At 37.3% G+C, this 14372-nt stretch overlaps 1 protein-coding gene across 3 annotated transcripts in view; it reads right to left on the minus strand.

Moving 5' to 3' along the window:
• The window catches only part of ALG6 (ALG6 alpha-1,3-glucosyltransferase), a 57663-nt gene that overhangs the window by 27337 nt on the left and 15954 nt on the right, over nucleotides 1-14372 (minus strand). For all 3 annotated transcript variants that reach the window (XM_030865820.2, XM_060304805.1, XM_060304810.1), the window contains 5 exons: nucleotides 12144-12228; nucleotides 6699-6788; nucleotides 5465-5553; nucleotides 3609-3691; nucleotides 2470-2534 (listed from right to left, as the gene is read on the minus strand). In XM_030865820.2, the coding sequence (XP_030721680.1) occupies nucleotides 2470-2534; nucleotides 3609-3691; nucleotides 5465-5553; nucleotides 6699-6788; nucleotides 12144-12228 (412 nt within the window). The remainder of the gene's footprint in view (nucleotides 1-2469; nucleotides 2535-3608; nucleotides 3692-5464; nucleotides 5554-6698; nucleotides 6789-12143; nucleotides 12229-14372) is intronic.

The raw sequence follows: 14372 nt of genomic DNA on the forward strand, positions 1-14372 counted from the left end.
AGATATTAAATGCTTAACAGAACAAATGAAATTTAATTGAAGTGTTACTCATAAAGCAAGACAATCTTCAAAACTATAAAACAAAATGACAAAGAGATGCTCAAGATGGAGCTGAAAGATCTAATATCTGTCTAATAAGCTCAAGAAAGAAGGGAGAGAATTATCAAAAAAAATAATTTATGAGAATTTCCCAGAACTGAAGAACATGAGTCTTCAAAATGAATGACCCATAGTGTCCAAAACAACTGTCAAAAATACCTTTGCCCAAACAAATCATTATAAAACTTCAGAGCCCGAAAAGTAACAAATAGGAACAACAAAAGAGCAGCAGCAGTAACAGTTAGTAATAGCGATAAATACTTATGTAGTGCTTAGTACCTCCCAAGTACTGCTTTAAATGCTTTACAAATATGAATTCATTTAATTCTCAAAAAGCTTAAAAAGTAAGGGTTAATATCATCTCCATTTTACAAATGAGTAAAGTAAATAGTGGTTAAAAAAAGGTGTCCCTACAAAATGACATAATCCCCAAAGCTTCCAGAGTTTGATTCAAATCACGGAGAAGATACCACTACGAATTTACCAGAATGGTTAAAAGGAAAATAACTGACAACTGGTGAAGGTGAACACCTGGGACTCCTACACCATTGCTAACAAGAGTATTAACTGGTAGATCATGCTTAAAAACCATATGGGAATATCTAAAATTAAGCAAGTGCACACCCTATAATTCAGCAATTCCACTCATAAGAAAAATATTTACATGTGTACAAAGAGATATTTACAAGAAAGGTCAAAGCAACATAGTCATCATAGCCAAAACCTGGAAACACTCCAATGTCTATCGAATAAAATCATGTGTATTCATGCAATAGAATATTATAAAGCAATGAAAGAGAACGAACTACAGCTACATACAACTACACGAATAACTCACAAACAGAATGTTGAACCAAAACACCAAGCACAAAGGAATACCTACTGTGTTGTCTTTTTTTTTTTTTTTTTTTTTTGCGGTACTCAGGCCTCTCACTGTTGTGGACTCTCCCGTTGCGGAGCACAGGCTCCGGACGCGCAGGCTCAGCGGCCATGGCTCACGGGCCCAGCCGCTCCGCGGCATGTGGGATCTTCCCGGACCGGGGCACGAACCCGTGTCCCCTGCATTGGCAGGCGGACTCTCAACCACTGCGCCACCAGGGAAGCCCTGTGTTGTCTTTTTCATAGAAAGTTCAAAAAAGGGGGAGAATCAAACTATAGTACTAGCAGTCAGTTACGTGGCTATCTTTGAGAAAGGAAGAGAGAGAACTACTTGGGATGCGTACAGGTGTGGTTTTGGATACTGGCAATGTTCTATTTCTTGACATGGATAATAGCCAATTCATTTACATTTTGTGTACTTCTCTGTATGAGAATATTTCAAAGTAAATATAGTATTAAAAAAATCTTGTAGGGCTTCCCTGGTGGCGCAGTGGCTGGGAGTCCGCCTGCCGATGCAGGGGACACGGCTTCGTGCCCCGGTCCGGGAAGATCCCACATGCCGCGGAGCGGCTGGGCCCGTGAGCCATGGCCGCTGAGCCTGCGCGTCCGGAGCCTGTGCTCCGCAATGGGAGAGGCCACAACAGTGAGAGGCCCGCGTACCGCAAAAACAAAAAAAAAAATCTTGTAAACAACTTTTTTCTTTTCTTTATTATCAGTGTTCTTGATATTATCAAACTATCTAAAAGCCATGATCCTATAATGCCAAAAAAAAGGGCTCAATTAGGAAAGAGGACTGAATAAAAAATATGATGGAAGTAACTACCTATTTGAATATTTTTGCAAGTCCTTTGACAGATACACATTTTAATTTTATAAGTAAAACAGATTGGCACCAAAAGGAAAAAATATTAATTAAGCAATCATGGTGTGGATTATTTATTTTCCTTTGGGACAGATAGTAATATTTAATACATTAGAAGACAAACTGGAGAGCCATGTACAGATTTTATCAACTTTCCTCTATAATTTGTTTATTTGAATGTTCCCTATTTTAGGTATCAAAAATTACACACATAAAATCCACATAGATTTATTCAATTTTAGTTTCCTAAAGCTCCCAGCTACCACTATCTGTTAGAGAAACATTTTGTTTTAAAACTCAAAAACTGGAAGACTGTTTTTGTCAGCATCAGAAAACATTTACAAAAGATAGAAAATGTTTCACCTTTTCAGAATTAGCTCCAGAACAGCTGATCAGTTACCAACATTCTGTTCCCAATCCAAACAGTTGTGAAAAAACATTGCTACTTTTAATTTGTACTTTACCCTTCAACTAAACACTTGCTGAAGAGATTCTTTTACCATTTTAAAAATGGTTTATATAAGCAAGAACCCTAGTAAATAAGACATAACTAGATGACAACATTATACAAACTGAGCCTAGATTTCATGATATGCATCTGACTTCATTTCTAAATTAGTAAAGGATACTGAAAATGTCCATAGTCGATAAGAATAAGGCCTGGATACAGCAATATGCATAATGCATTAGCAATCTGTAAAGAAAATTATTGTGAAATAAGAAAGTAATCTGTTACTTGAATCAAACCGGGTAAAAGTGTAGTTTCATTTAACACAGTAGCAAATGTTCCCCTCTTACCTTCTATTTATCGAAATACTCCATTTTTATAAAGCAACTCTTTAAACACTAAAGTCTTCATGGAAGTGACATAGTATACTTCAGTAAAAAGGAAAAAATTCCCTAAAAGGTGTTTGTCTGAGAAAGCACTTTTAGATATATAAATCAGATAAATTAATCTAATGATTAATCTATATAAAATGACCAAAGAGAACAGTCATGGGACTTCCGTGGTGACTCAGTGTTTAAGAATCAGCCTGCCAATGCAGGGGACACGGGTTCGAGCCCTGGTCCAGGAAGATCCCACATGCTGCGGAGCAACTAAGCCCGTGCACCACAACTCCTGAGCTTACACTCTAGAGCCCACAAGCCACAACTACTGAGCCCATGAGCCACAACTATACTGAGCCTGCACACTTAGAGCCCACAAGCCACGACTACTGAGCCTGCACACCTAGAGCCCGTGCTCTGCAACAAAGTGAAGCCACCACAATGAGAAGCCCGCACACTGCAACGAAGAGTAGCCCCCGCTCACCGCAACTGAGAAAGCCTGCACGCAGCAACAAAGACCCAACGCAGCCAATAAATAATAAATAAATAAAATTCTAACACAAACCATTTGATTTTTTTTTAAAAAAGAGCATATTTGTTAACTGTGAATATGAGAATATATCGCAACTTTTCAAAATGACTTTCAGTTGTCATTCGCACAAGCCAACTCAAAATTCAGATTTACCAGTTAAGCAATAAATTTAGCATGCTGTGCAATTCAGCAGTATATAACTTCTAAAATTCAGTGCATCTTATTCCTATATTTGAACATTAAAATAATTACTCTAAGATAAGTTAATGTTTCTAAATGAAAATTGACAGAAGATATACTGTTCCCTATTATCTATTCCCAAAAGCATGACTTCCTTAAGCTCTACACTTAATAGTTAAGGCAATAAAACATTTCAGAGATGAAATGTCAGCTTACTTCAAAACATACCTTTTTCTTAGTTGAGATTTCTTTTAAACAACAGCAGTACAAAACCACTGCAGGTATGTAAATCAGCAAATCAGCAATTAACACTGAAAAAACAAGCAAATGATTTTATGCGTTGAGTCCATCAGGGTCTACTATAACCTATTAACAGCCTTCCTCCAACCCCGAGTGGGAATTCTATTAACACAAGGTTCCTACCCACTCTGGACAAGTCCTTTCCACGTTGAGCACTTTCCATTCCCTTCACCTGTGCCTAATTTCAACTGATACAGTACTAGAGTCTCTTAATTTTCTCTAACAAATTCACATATTAAATCAATTAGCTGTATCTAAAACCAGTTCTCTCTTTGCTCTGACTTGGACATAAAAATTAAGAATACTCAAAGCAAGGGAAGGAAACTTTTATTTTCCCCTCAATATCTGTATACTCCAAATTTTCTGATGTGAACAATACCTCAAATGTGGAGATGCATAGGAGAATCTTTTTTAATGTGAATATTTATAAAAATTCATAAATTTTTGCTAATTAATGCCTACAAAGAGCTTGATAGGTCCAGGTGAGGAGGAAACTGAAAAAAAGTGGGAAAAAAAATAAAGCAATTCATAATTCTGAATGTTCAGTCCTTTTAGAACAAAGAAAAACTAATATATTAAGTTCTTCAACAGTACAACATAGCTATCCAAAAAGCCTATTTTTTTCTTGTACCACACATATATATTTGTGCACAATAAGATAAATGATAGTAAACTGTCAGTGTTAGATGCATGCAATCCTATTTTCAGCTCCAGATGCCACATTTTAGATGACACTAACAAACTGTAACATATTTGAAGGAGCACAACCGGAGGCCTCAAAACCATAATCACATTCAAGAAACTGGTCGTCTAAGAAACAGCTAAAGTATTTACGAATGTTCAACCTCGAGAGGGGATGACTTCAAATGTCTGGAGGGTGTTAGATATATAAAGGATCGGACTTGTTCTATGTAGCCCAAGGAAACAGAACCTAAAATGACTAGTGAAGGTTCAATATAAGAAGGAAATTTCTAATGACTGGGGCTCTCTGAAAATAGAATAGAGTCTCTAAAGGCTGTAAGTTCCCTGCAGATACAGGTATTGGCTCAGAAGCTAAATATCATGTGGTGAGTATGTGGTTCAAAAAGGATTAAAGCATTGGGAAGAGGGAATGGTGTGGGAGAGGGAAAGACAGGCAATACAGGTTATCTCTTGCGCCTGATATTCCATGACTGGATGAATAGTAAAGAGAAGAAACCCTGACTAGATTTAGACTAATTAAGGAAAAGACCCAGGCTAGCATTAAAGCCTAAGTCTTGTAAAGCTTTTAAAGAAATTTAAGCTTATTACTTTCAACTTTTAAACAGCACACAATAAATGCTCAATAAACATTTGTTGTAAAGATTAATTTAGCAACACTGCAAAGCAATACAATATATGACATTCAGCTGTAATTCACTGTAAAAGTGAAAGGGATTTATTAAAGCAACAGCCTAAACAAATAAAACTTTAATTTAGAGCTAACCAACTTCAGGTGAGCTATTAATATTAGCCTCATTTTACTAGGCCTCAGTTTCCTCAGCTTAAAGTAAGGATAACAACAGTATTTACCTCATTTGCGTGTCCAAATTATTAAGAGAGATAATAGTAAATGTAAAGCACCCAGAATTATTAGTTTCTACCCTTTTGTTTTTTAGCTTACATATACATTTGCTCACATATTATACATATATATGCATATTTATAGTTACACAACTATAAAAGTAAGGACAATAATAGAACCTGTCATCAGTTCAAAAAAAATTTTAATCAAATTTTACACTCGATGCCTATTGCTCTTTTACCTGTTGCACGCATGAAGAGCTTATGTGCCTGACTCTCATATCCACGTGATGTATGGAGAGCAATCCAGTCTGGATTTATAAACTTTGCCCTGCAAATCAAACATATGTACATGCACTTTATTCCCCATTACTTTTAGCAGTAAGGACATCTGAGGACATATGAATCTATTTTGAGAAGTTGCCATTGCTCCTATAAAGCAATGGAGTTAAGGCTTAAGCTTTACTCTTTGTATTTAACCATGTGAAACTGACTAACGCTATCAGAATCTGCCATGCTTATCTTCCAACAAACCCATGTAGCGTGTTAACTAAAAGCCCTACCTTCATGATTCTTCCAGTGTGAAAACAATCTGATGTCACATTTCATGTATTAAACATATACTTTGTAAAGAGCAATACACTAATATTGACAAGAGGATCATAGTTTTATAATTTATAACCTTTTCAGTTATCATAATAGGCTACAATAAATAGCTATTAATCATAAATCCTTGCATAAAACTGAACATAATTATTAAAGATAAATTAAGTTTTCAATCATATTACATTCTCCAGAACACTGCAAAGTATATCTGATTATCCTGAAGTTTGGAAACTTATTTTTAATCCAGGACGCTAATTTTTACAAAATATGAAATAGAACAAATAAAATGAGTTCAGAAGATAATGTGAAGAAGTTCCTCAAATTTCTGCTGATACACTTCAAGTCTGAAATGGAATACCAGGACAGAGTAGAACTGGTTCTCCACTAAATAGAAGCACCTAATCTTCTATAAACCATTCCATTTCTGTAAAAGAAAAAGGAATTCCAATCCCGATCTTCAATCATAAGTGAAACACTACGGTACTTCTGGTTTCTTACTTGACAGGTTAGTCAGAATACCATTTAGACCTTTATTTCTCATTTACTTTGGGCCATTCCAGGAAAAAAGCTTTTCTATGCACAACTAACCATATTAGATATATTTCTCAGTAATCCATGCATAGTTGGTAACATCTCTACTTCAAAACAAAGCTAGATTTTTGCATCTCTTTCTAGCCTTTCCTCCAAAAAAATTATGAAAATAGTCAAACTGATAAACTTTCCTATAAACCAATTATAAAGGTATGGTGCTCTACAAACCATAATACAATAGTAGCTACAAACGATTTCTTCTCTATTCAACAAACTCTTCCTTACTACATCTGCTAAGGGCATAAATATTTAAAGTTATGTTAAGGAAGAAAAACTTACACATATGCACATAAAAGACTATGATAAGCTGTAAGAGGTGGATAGTCCAATCCCCAATACTGTAAGTTGTTATCACTGCCGTTAAAATACCTGAAGAAAAAGGAAAAAGAAAGCGCCATTCCAGCAATCAATATTCAAGAAATACTTATATTTAATATCTCACTTCATTTAACTTAACATGAAAAAATGTTATACAAGGTTAAAAAAAAAATTCATCTAAACTTCTCCCCTCTCCTAAAAATTTTTGTGAACTCACAATTAAAAGTTGTTATTGAGTAGTGTGGCTAAATAATTTATTGTCTAAACCAAGGTACTCTTAAGAAAGAAGCTGTAAATAATTAAGCCATAACAATAGAGGCAAACCAAGATTCTCACAGGCAAACCGGAACTTGTTATCACTCTACTATTAGTAAACTTAATGACCAACACTTATACAAAAGAAAATATGCAACAAAAAGAGAATTTGCTTCTGACAGTCTAAAAAATTAAAGAAACAATATGAAATCACAATTTAAATAAAAAATGAATGTCAAAGACCACGTAAAGATTTGGTTTACAAAGAAAGAAATATTGCATGAAACAGGTATACTTTCATTAATAACACTTTGAACACAATTCAACCAACATGTAATGAGAGCCTATTACATGCAAAATTCTGTAAATTAAGGAAGAAAGCTAGATCTAATGTTCATAACTTAACAGGCTCCTCTAACTGGTCAGAATGGGAAGGAACGAAATTATATTCAAGAGTGTTATCATTAACTTCAAAATGTAATTTTTTCTAACATATCATGAGTATTTTTGCTTTTTACAAAAAAAAACCTTTAATTTAAAATAGTTCCAGGACTTCCCTGGTGGCACAGTGGTTAAGAATCCACCTGCCAATGCAGGGGACATGGGTTCGAGCCCTGGTCCAGGAAGATCCCACATGCCATGGAGCAACTAAGCCCGTGCACCACAACTACTGAGCCTGCGCTCTAGAGCCCACGAGCCACAACTACTGAGTCCGCGTGCCACAACTACTGAAGCCTGCGCGCCTAGAAACGGTGCTCCGCAAAGAGAAGCCACTGCAATCAGAAGCCCACACACTGCAACGAAGAGAAGCCCTCGCCCATCACAACTAGAGAAAGCCCGTGCGCAGCAATGAAGACCCAACACAGCCAAAAAAAATTTTTATTAATAATAAATAAAATTTAAAAATAAATAAATAGCTCCAAACTTAAAAGTTTCAAGAACAGTTCAAAGAGCTTCTGTACATCAAATGTAAAAATTTATTTAACGAAAGACACCATAAGAAAAATTCAAAGACAAGAACAAACAGAAAGAAGATATTTATTTTATACATATGCACACACCAAAAACTGATTAAAATATAGAATACTACTGTATACTGTTGAATACTGTGGCAGACAGACTTTAAGGTCATCCCCATGAAACCATCTCCTGGTGTTCCTGCCTTAAGTGTGTACAATCAATCCCCTCCCCTCAAGTGTGGGCAACACCTGTGACTTGCTTGTAAACAACAAAATACGACAAACGTGATAGGATGGTCACGCCTATGCTTATGTTTTATGTATATGTAAGATTCCATCTTGCTGGCTAAGCTACAGAGACTCCCTTTCACTGGCTTGGAAGAATCAAGCTGTCATGTTTTAGTAAGTGGGCATACTGGAGAAGCCACATGGCAAGAAACTGCAAGTAGACCCTAGGAAATAAAGGTAGCTTCCAACAAGAAACCAAAGCCCTTAGTCTTGTAAATGCAAGGAAATTAATTCTGCCAATAACTTGAGGGAACTTGAAAACAGTTCCTTCCCCAGTTGAGCCTCTGATAAGACTGCAGCCTCAGATGACAACTGGACTGCAACCTCCTGAGACCCTCCCTGATCATAATATTGAACTAAGCTGTGCCCAGACTTCTAACCTAAAGAAACTACAATAATAAGTGTGTGTTTAAGTAAGTACCATTTATGGTCACTTGTTAACACAGCATAGAAAATTAATGTAATTGTTTATTTTAAAATCATATAAATCATTACAAAAAAGATCAGCAATCCATCAGAAACATGGGGGAAATATATAAATATGCAAATTTGAGAAAAAATATGGTCAGTAAATATATTAAAAGATACTCAACAACACAAGTACTCAAGGAAATGGAAATTTTAGAAGTCTGGTGTTAATTGTTATTATTAAATATTGGTAAGGGTATATGGATAGAGATATTCTTGTGTTGGTATCCATTAAAACTGGCTACTTTAGAGATTCCACTTCTAGGAATCTACCTAGGAAAAACTCGTACACATGTACACAGGAGAAATGTACTTTATCATTCACCTACTAAAAGATATTTAGAGTGTTTCAGGCTTCTCATAATTATAAACAATGCTGAAATAAAGTCATTCCCACAATTCCTGACTTATAAACCTGTGATTTTTTTTAAAAAGCAACATGCTCGGGCTTCCCTGGTGGCGCAGTGGTTGAGAGTCCACCTGCCGATGCAGGGGACACGGGTTCGTGCCCCGGTCCGGGAGGATCCCACATGCCACAGAGCGGCTGGGCCTGTGAGCCATGGCCGCTGAGCCTGCGCGTCCGGAGCCTGTGCTCCGCAATGGCAGAGGCCACAACAGTGAGAGGCCCGCGTACCACAAAAAAAATAAAAATAAAAAAAATAAGGTATTCCTATTATTCCTGCCTTGAACATGGTTGTACAAAGTCACAGTGCTGATAGCCCTGGCAGTCATCTATTGATCATGGGGTGAAAAGCCTCAGGCTGAAAAGCCAACATGCCAAGAATAAATGAAAGAGAAAAAAAATGGAAAAGCCTGAGTCCTTGATTGCTATTATTTTTTAAATATTTATTTATTTATTTGGTTGTGCTGAGTCTTAGTTGCAGCACGCAGGATCTTCATTGAGGCATGTGGGCTCTAGTTCCCTGACCAGGGATCGAACCCAGGGATCCCCCTGCATTGAGAGTGCGGAGTCTTGACCACTGGACCACCAGGGAAGTCCCTTAATTGCTATCATTGAGCCAGTTTACCAGCCCTGCAAAGACCTACTTATTAAGTTAATTATTTTATTGCTTAAACTACTATTACTTAGGCTTTCTACTACTTGATGCCAAAAGTACTCCTGACTTCACACATAAGGAATTGTCATTATAAAATTAAAGAAAAAAAGTTCAATTTTCCTCTATTACTTATAACTATGTGTATTGACATGGAATAAATGTTTAAATTTAGAATTATAAAACTGACTTTTTTTTTTACAAATTTATTTATTTATTTATTTTTGGTTCATTGTGTCTTCGTTGCAGTGCACAGGCTTCTCACTGCGGTGGCTTCTCTTGTTGTGGAGCACAGTCTCTAGGCACGTGGGCTTCAGTAGTTGTGGCAGACGGGCTCAGTAGTTGTGGCTCTCAGGCTCTAGAGTGCAGGCTCAATAGTTGTGGTGCATGGGCTTAGCTGCTCCGCAGCATGTGGGATCTTCCCGGACCAGGGCTCAAACCTGTGTCCCCTGCGTTGGCAGGCAGATTCTTAACCACTGTGCCCCCAGTAAAGTCCCAAAACTGACATTTTAAAAGTTTACCTCATAGATCCTGATTTCACATTTTAGACAACTTTGTCACTTGAAAGTTTTGAGTACACTATGGCTAACTTTCTAGATGAAGACAGAAAGATTTCACTCTTGGAAAAAAAATTTTTAATATTTATTTATTTGGCTGCATGGCATTTTAAGTTGCCGCATGCGGTATCTTTAGTTGCGGCATGCAGGATTTTTAGTTGTGGCATGTGGGCTCTTAGTTGCATCATGTGGGATCTAGTTCCCTGACCAGGGATTGAACCAGGGGTCCCCTGCATTGGGAGCACGGAGTCTTAACCAGTGGACCACCACGGAAGTCCCCACTCTTGGAAAACTGAAGTTAAATGAGAAACCATTCCTCAGCCACATTGCTAGGTAACAATAATGGTAAACTAATCAAATTTGACAAAATTAGCCAAAAAATTCAGAATATTAGAAATGTTATTTCCAATATAGATTTATATCCACTGTTGATAACAGTGAACCTGTCCCAAGGATATATTTTCTGTTTTATAAACTGTGCCATTGAGATATATCTTTTTCAATGATAGTCATTATGAATCATACAGCAATGAACTTCAAACTAGGGGAAAAAAAAGAAATCACACCATTTAAACATTAGAACTCGGCACTTTCACTGCCATGGCCTAGGTTCAGTACTGGGTCAGGGAACTAAGACCCCACACGCTGCGCAGTGAGGTCAAGTAAATAAATAAACAAACATGCACACACCTATTAAAAAAAAAGAATAGTATCAAATATTCAGCTGACCTCTATTTTAAATACTCCAAACTTGGACTAGGGTACAGCCAACCTATTAATAGAGAGTTTAATATGAAGTTCTTGTATGTAACTCTCTCAGAAAGGAGTTATATAAAAGCAGTGACCAGGGCTTCCCTGGTGGCGCAGTGGTTGAGAGTCCGCCTGCCGACGCAGGGGACGTGGGTTCGTGCCCCAGGGGTCCCACATGCCGCGGGGCGGCTGGGCCCGTGAGCCATGGCCGCAGGGCCTGTGCGTCCGGAGCCTGTGCTCCACGGCGGGAGAGGCCACGGCGGTGAGAGGCCCACGTGCCACAAAAAAAAAAAAGCAGTGACCAAAGCAATCAACAGAACAATATAAACAGTTTGTATAGCCAGGTTTAATCAATAATCTACCAGGCACCTAATAAGTAAAAAAATACTGTCATCAATTGTTATCAGAATGTGTTCAACAAAAATGACACTGCATGGATTTCTGTGAGATATAACTACAGCTAACATTTATTGAGAACTCATTACACTTCAGGCACTGGTCTAAAGTGCTTTAAATGAATCATTTTATTCAATCCTCACAATAATCCAGTGAAATATGTATTCTATTATTTCCATTCTATGAGTGATAAAACTGTGGCAGAGATAGTTAAATAACTTGCAAAATCTCACACTGCTAGTAAAGGGTACAAGCCTTGATCTGAAGTCTGGCAGTCTGACTCTAGCCCTACACTCTTCACCACTAAGCTACTGCTTTTTTTTTCATCTCATATGTTCCTTACAGGAGGAAGCTTTGCGAAACCTCCAGAAGAAATACTCTTAGTCCATAAACTGCCACAGTTTATGTCCTGAGGAGCTTCCATGGCATACAGTGTCCTATCCTCAAAGTTCTAGTTCAGCACCAGATTCCAGCTGGTAACTAAATATATGGGTAACTTTCAGGAGGATGAAATTTTAAAATGAACCGACAATACACAGGGTAACATATGTAACATCAGTATACAGGAAGATGAGGATTCTGAAGATGAAGAAATAGCATATTTTCCCTTTAGGTATCTTCAAATAATCTACATTAACTGACCGATAAACAATAAAATCAAGTTAAAATTATCCATACCATTGTTTGATCGGTAAATTAATAGTAATCTCCTGCCAGTGTCTCTGAGCTTCATAATCACCAAACATAGGGGGCTTTCCAGCACCTAAGATGAAAGGTAAAAAAAACAAAATAAAAATACACTTTAGTATATCAGTGATTTTATTTCCTTATGAAATAAAATCCTTATGAAATTCTTCTAAATTATAGAGATAGTATAGGTGGAGGAAAAGAACACAGAAGTTACCTAAAAAGTCAGAGAGATGAGGTCTGAATCCTAGCACTGCTAGCACACTGAGTGACTGTGTAACCCCGAGCAAATGACTTAACCTCCCTAAGCCTCAGTACGTTAAAAACAGAATCAATACTGTCACCTAAAGGACTGTTGGAATAAAGAAAATAATGAACATATAACAACCTGTATAGTACCTGGCACACATAAACATTCAATAAATATTGTTAACATTAATTAGTTATTAACATTAGTTTTTTTTTTTTTTTTTTTGGTCATGCCGCGTGGCATGTGGGATCTTAGTTCCCCAACCAGGGATCAGACCTGCACCCCTGCATTGGAAGCACAGAGTCTTAACCACTGGACCACCAGGGAAGTCCCTTAATTAGTTTTTAATTAATTAGTTGATAATACTAATCATAAGATATCCAAGTTTATTTTTACTTCATGAGAAAGACTGTCAACTATACTGTCCAATAAGTATCATAAAACAATAATAATAACAAATGTCTATATTTTACCAAGGACTTTTACAAGCTAAATATAAATAACTTAAGGTCAAGTACAGAACCAAAAACGGACTATATATTGCAAAGACATTGGTTAGGTCAGGCTTTGATGTCAAATGAGTTATATAAAAACTGCCACGGGCTTCCCTGGTGGCACAGTGGCTGAGAGACCGCCTGCCGATGCAGGAGACACAGGTTCGTGCCCCGATCTGGGAAGATCCCACATGCCGCGGAGCGGCTGGGACCGTGAGCCATGGCCGCTGAGGCTGCGCGGCCGGAATCTGTGCTCCGCAACGGGAGAGGCCACAACAGTGAGAGGCCCGCGTACCGCAAAAAAAAAACAAAAACAAAAATCAAACAAAAACTGCCACTTTATAGTTTTTTTTTTACTTCAAAATTACAAATAAGGGATAATGGATCTTTAATAACTAACAATTGACAGTGTCTACTACATACCAAATACAACAATGGAGCAGTTATTATTATCATCCCCACTTTACAGCTAGCAAAACAGAGGCAACGGTCACCCAGGTAATGAATAGCAGAGTCTGGACTGGAACCCAGGCAGACTGGCTCCATAATCCATGTTCTGGGCTCCTACTGTGTATTGCCTCACAACTTGGTTAAGGTAGGTTGTTAACCTTAAATCATTTTAAATGATATAAAGGTAATTCCATTTAGTAAATAGTAAACAACCACTATTTAGCTAGCAGTTGACTACAAAACTGTGAGAAGGCCCAAATAGGTATAGTACAGACACAGGTTTCTTAATCAGCAAGTGAAAATCACATATAGTCAAATATATTCATTAATCCATTGGGAAGGTGTGCCACATTGGTGAATGATGTTACCAATCACCGAACTCTAACCCAGACGTCCTCCAGCGTTAGAACACTACATTAAGTAGATTTTTTGCATTTAACAGCTGTATTATACCACTATTCTTTAAATGCTAGCATCTCCACCCAAGGAGATACTCCCAAGTATGAGATAATCATGGGAAAAGCAGATTAACATCTCCAAAGCACATACACATTGAGTGACTGCCGCAAAACATTACCCACAGTACAGGCACATGTATACACACACACAAACCTACCGCTGTCTCTCTCTTAGAAAGTACCATATCTTATTCATTTTTGCATTCTCAGGATGTAACTGCACCTAGCAGATTCTCAGTGAATGATGATATAGGAAGGATGTCAATATTATCAGTAGGATATAGCAAGGATTTTTAGTTCAAAAAGATTTGAATTTTTGAGTCCCTGATTTTCCACTTACTGAATGTGCAACACTAAGCAGTTTGTGATGGCAGACCAATTAATTATGCGAAGGCTACTTTAACACAATGCCCATATACTGGTTCTTGTCTCAAAACATCTTTAAGTTACTATCTGGCATTTTGAAATTCCAAGCCTCTGCTCATGCTGCTTACTTCCTCTCCCTATTCATACACCTCTTTTATCAACTCGTATCCAACCTTTAAGAACCATCCCAACTGCCAAATTC

Source organism: Globicephala melas, chromosome 1 (assembly GCF_963455315.2).
Source record: "Globicephala melas chromosome 1, mGloMel1.2, whole genome shotgun sequence".
NCBI lineage: Eukaryota > Metazoa > Chordata > Mammalia > Artiodactyla > Delphinidae > Globicephala > Globicephala melas.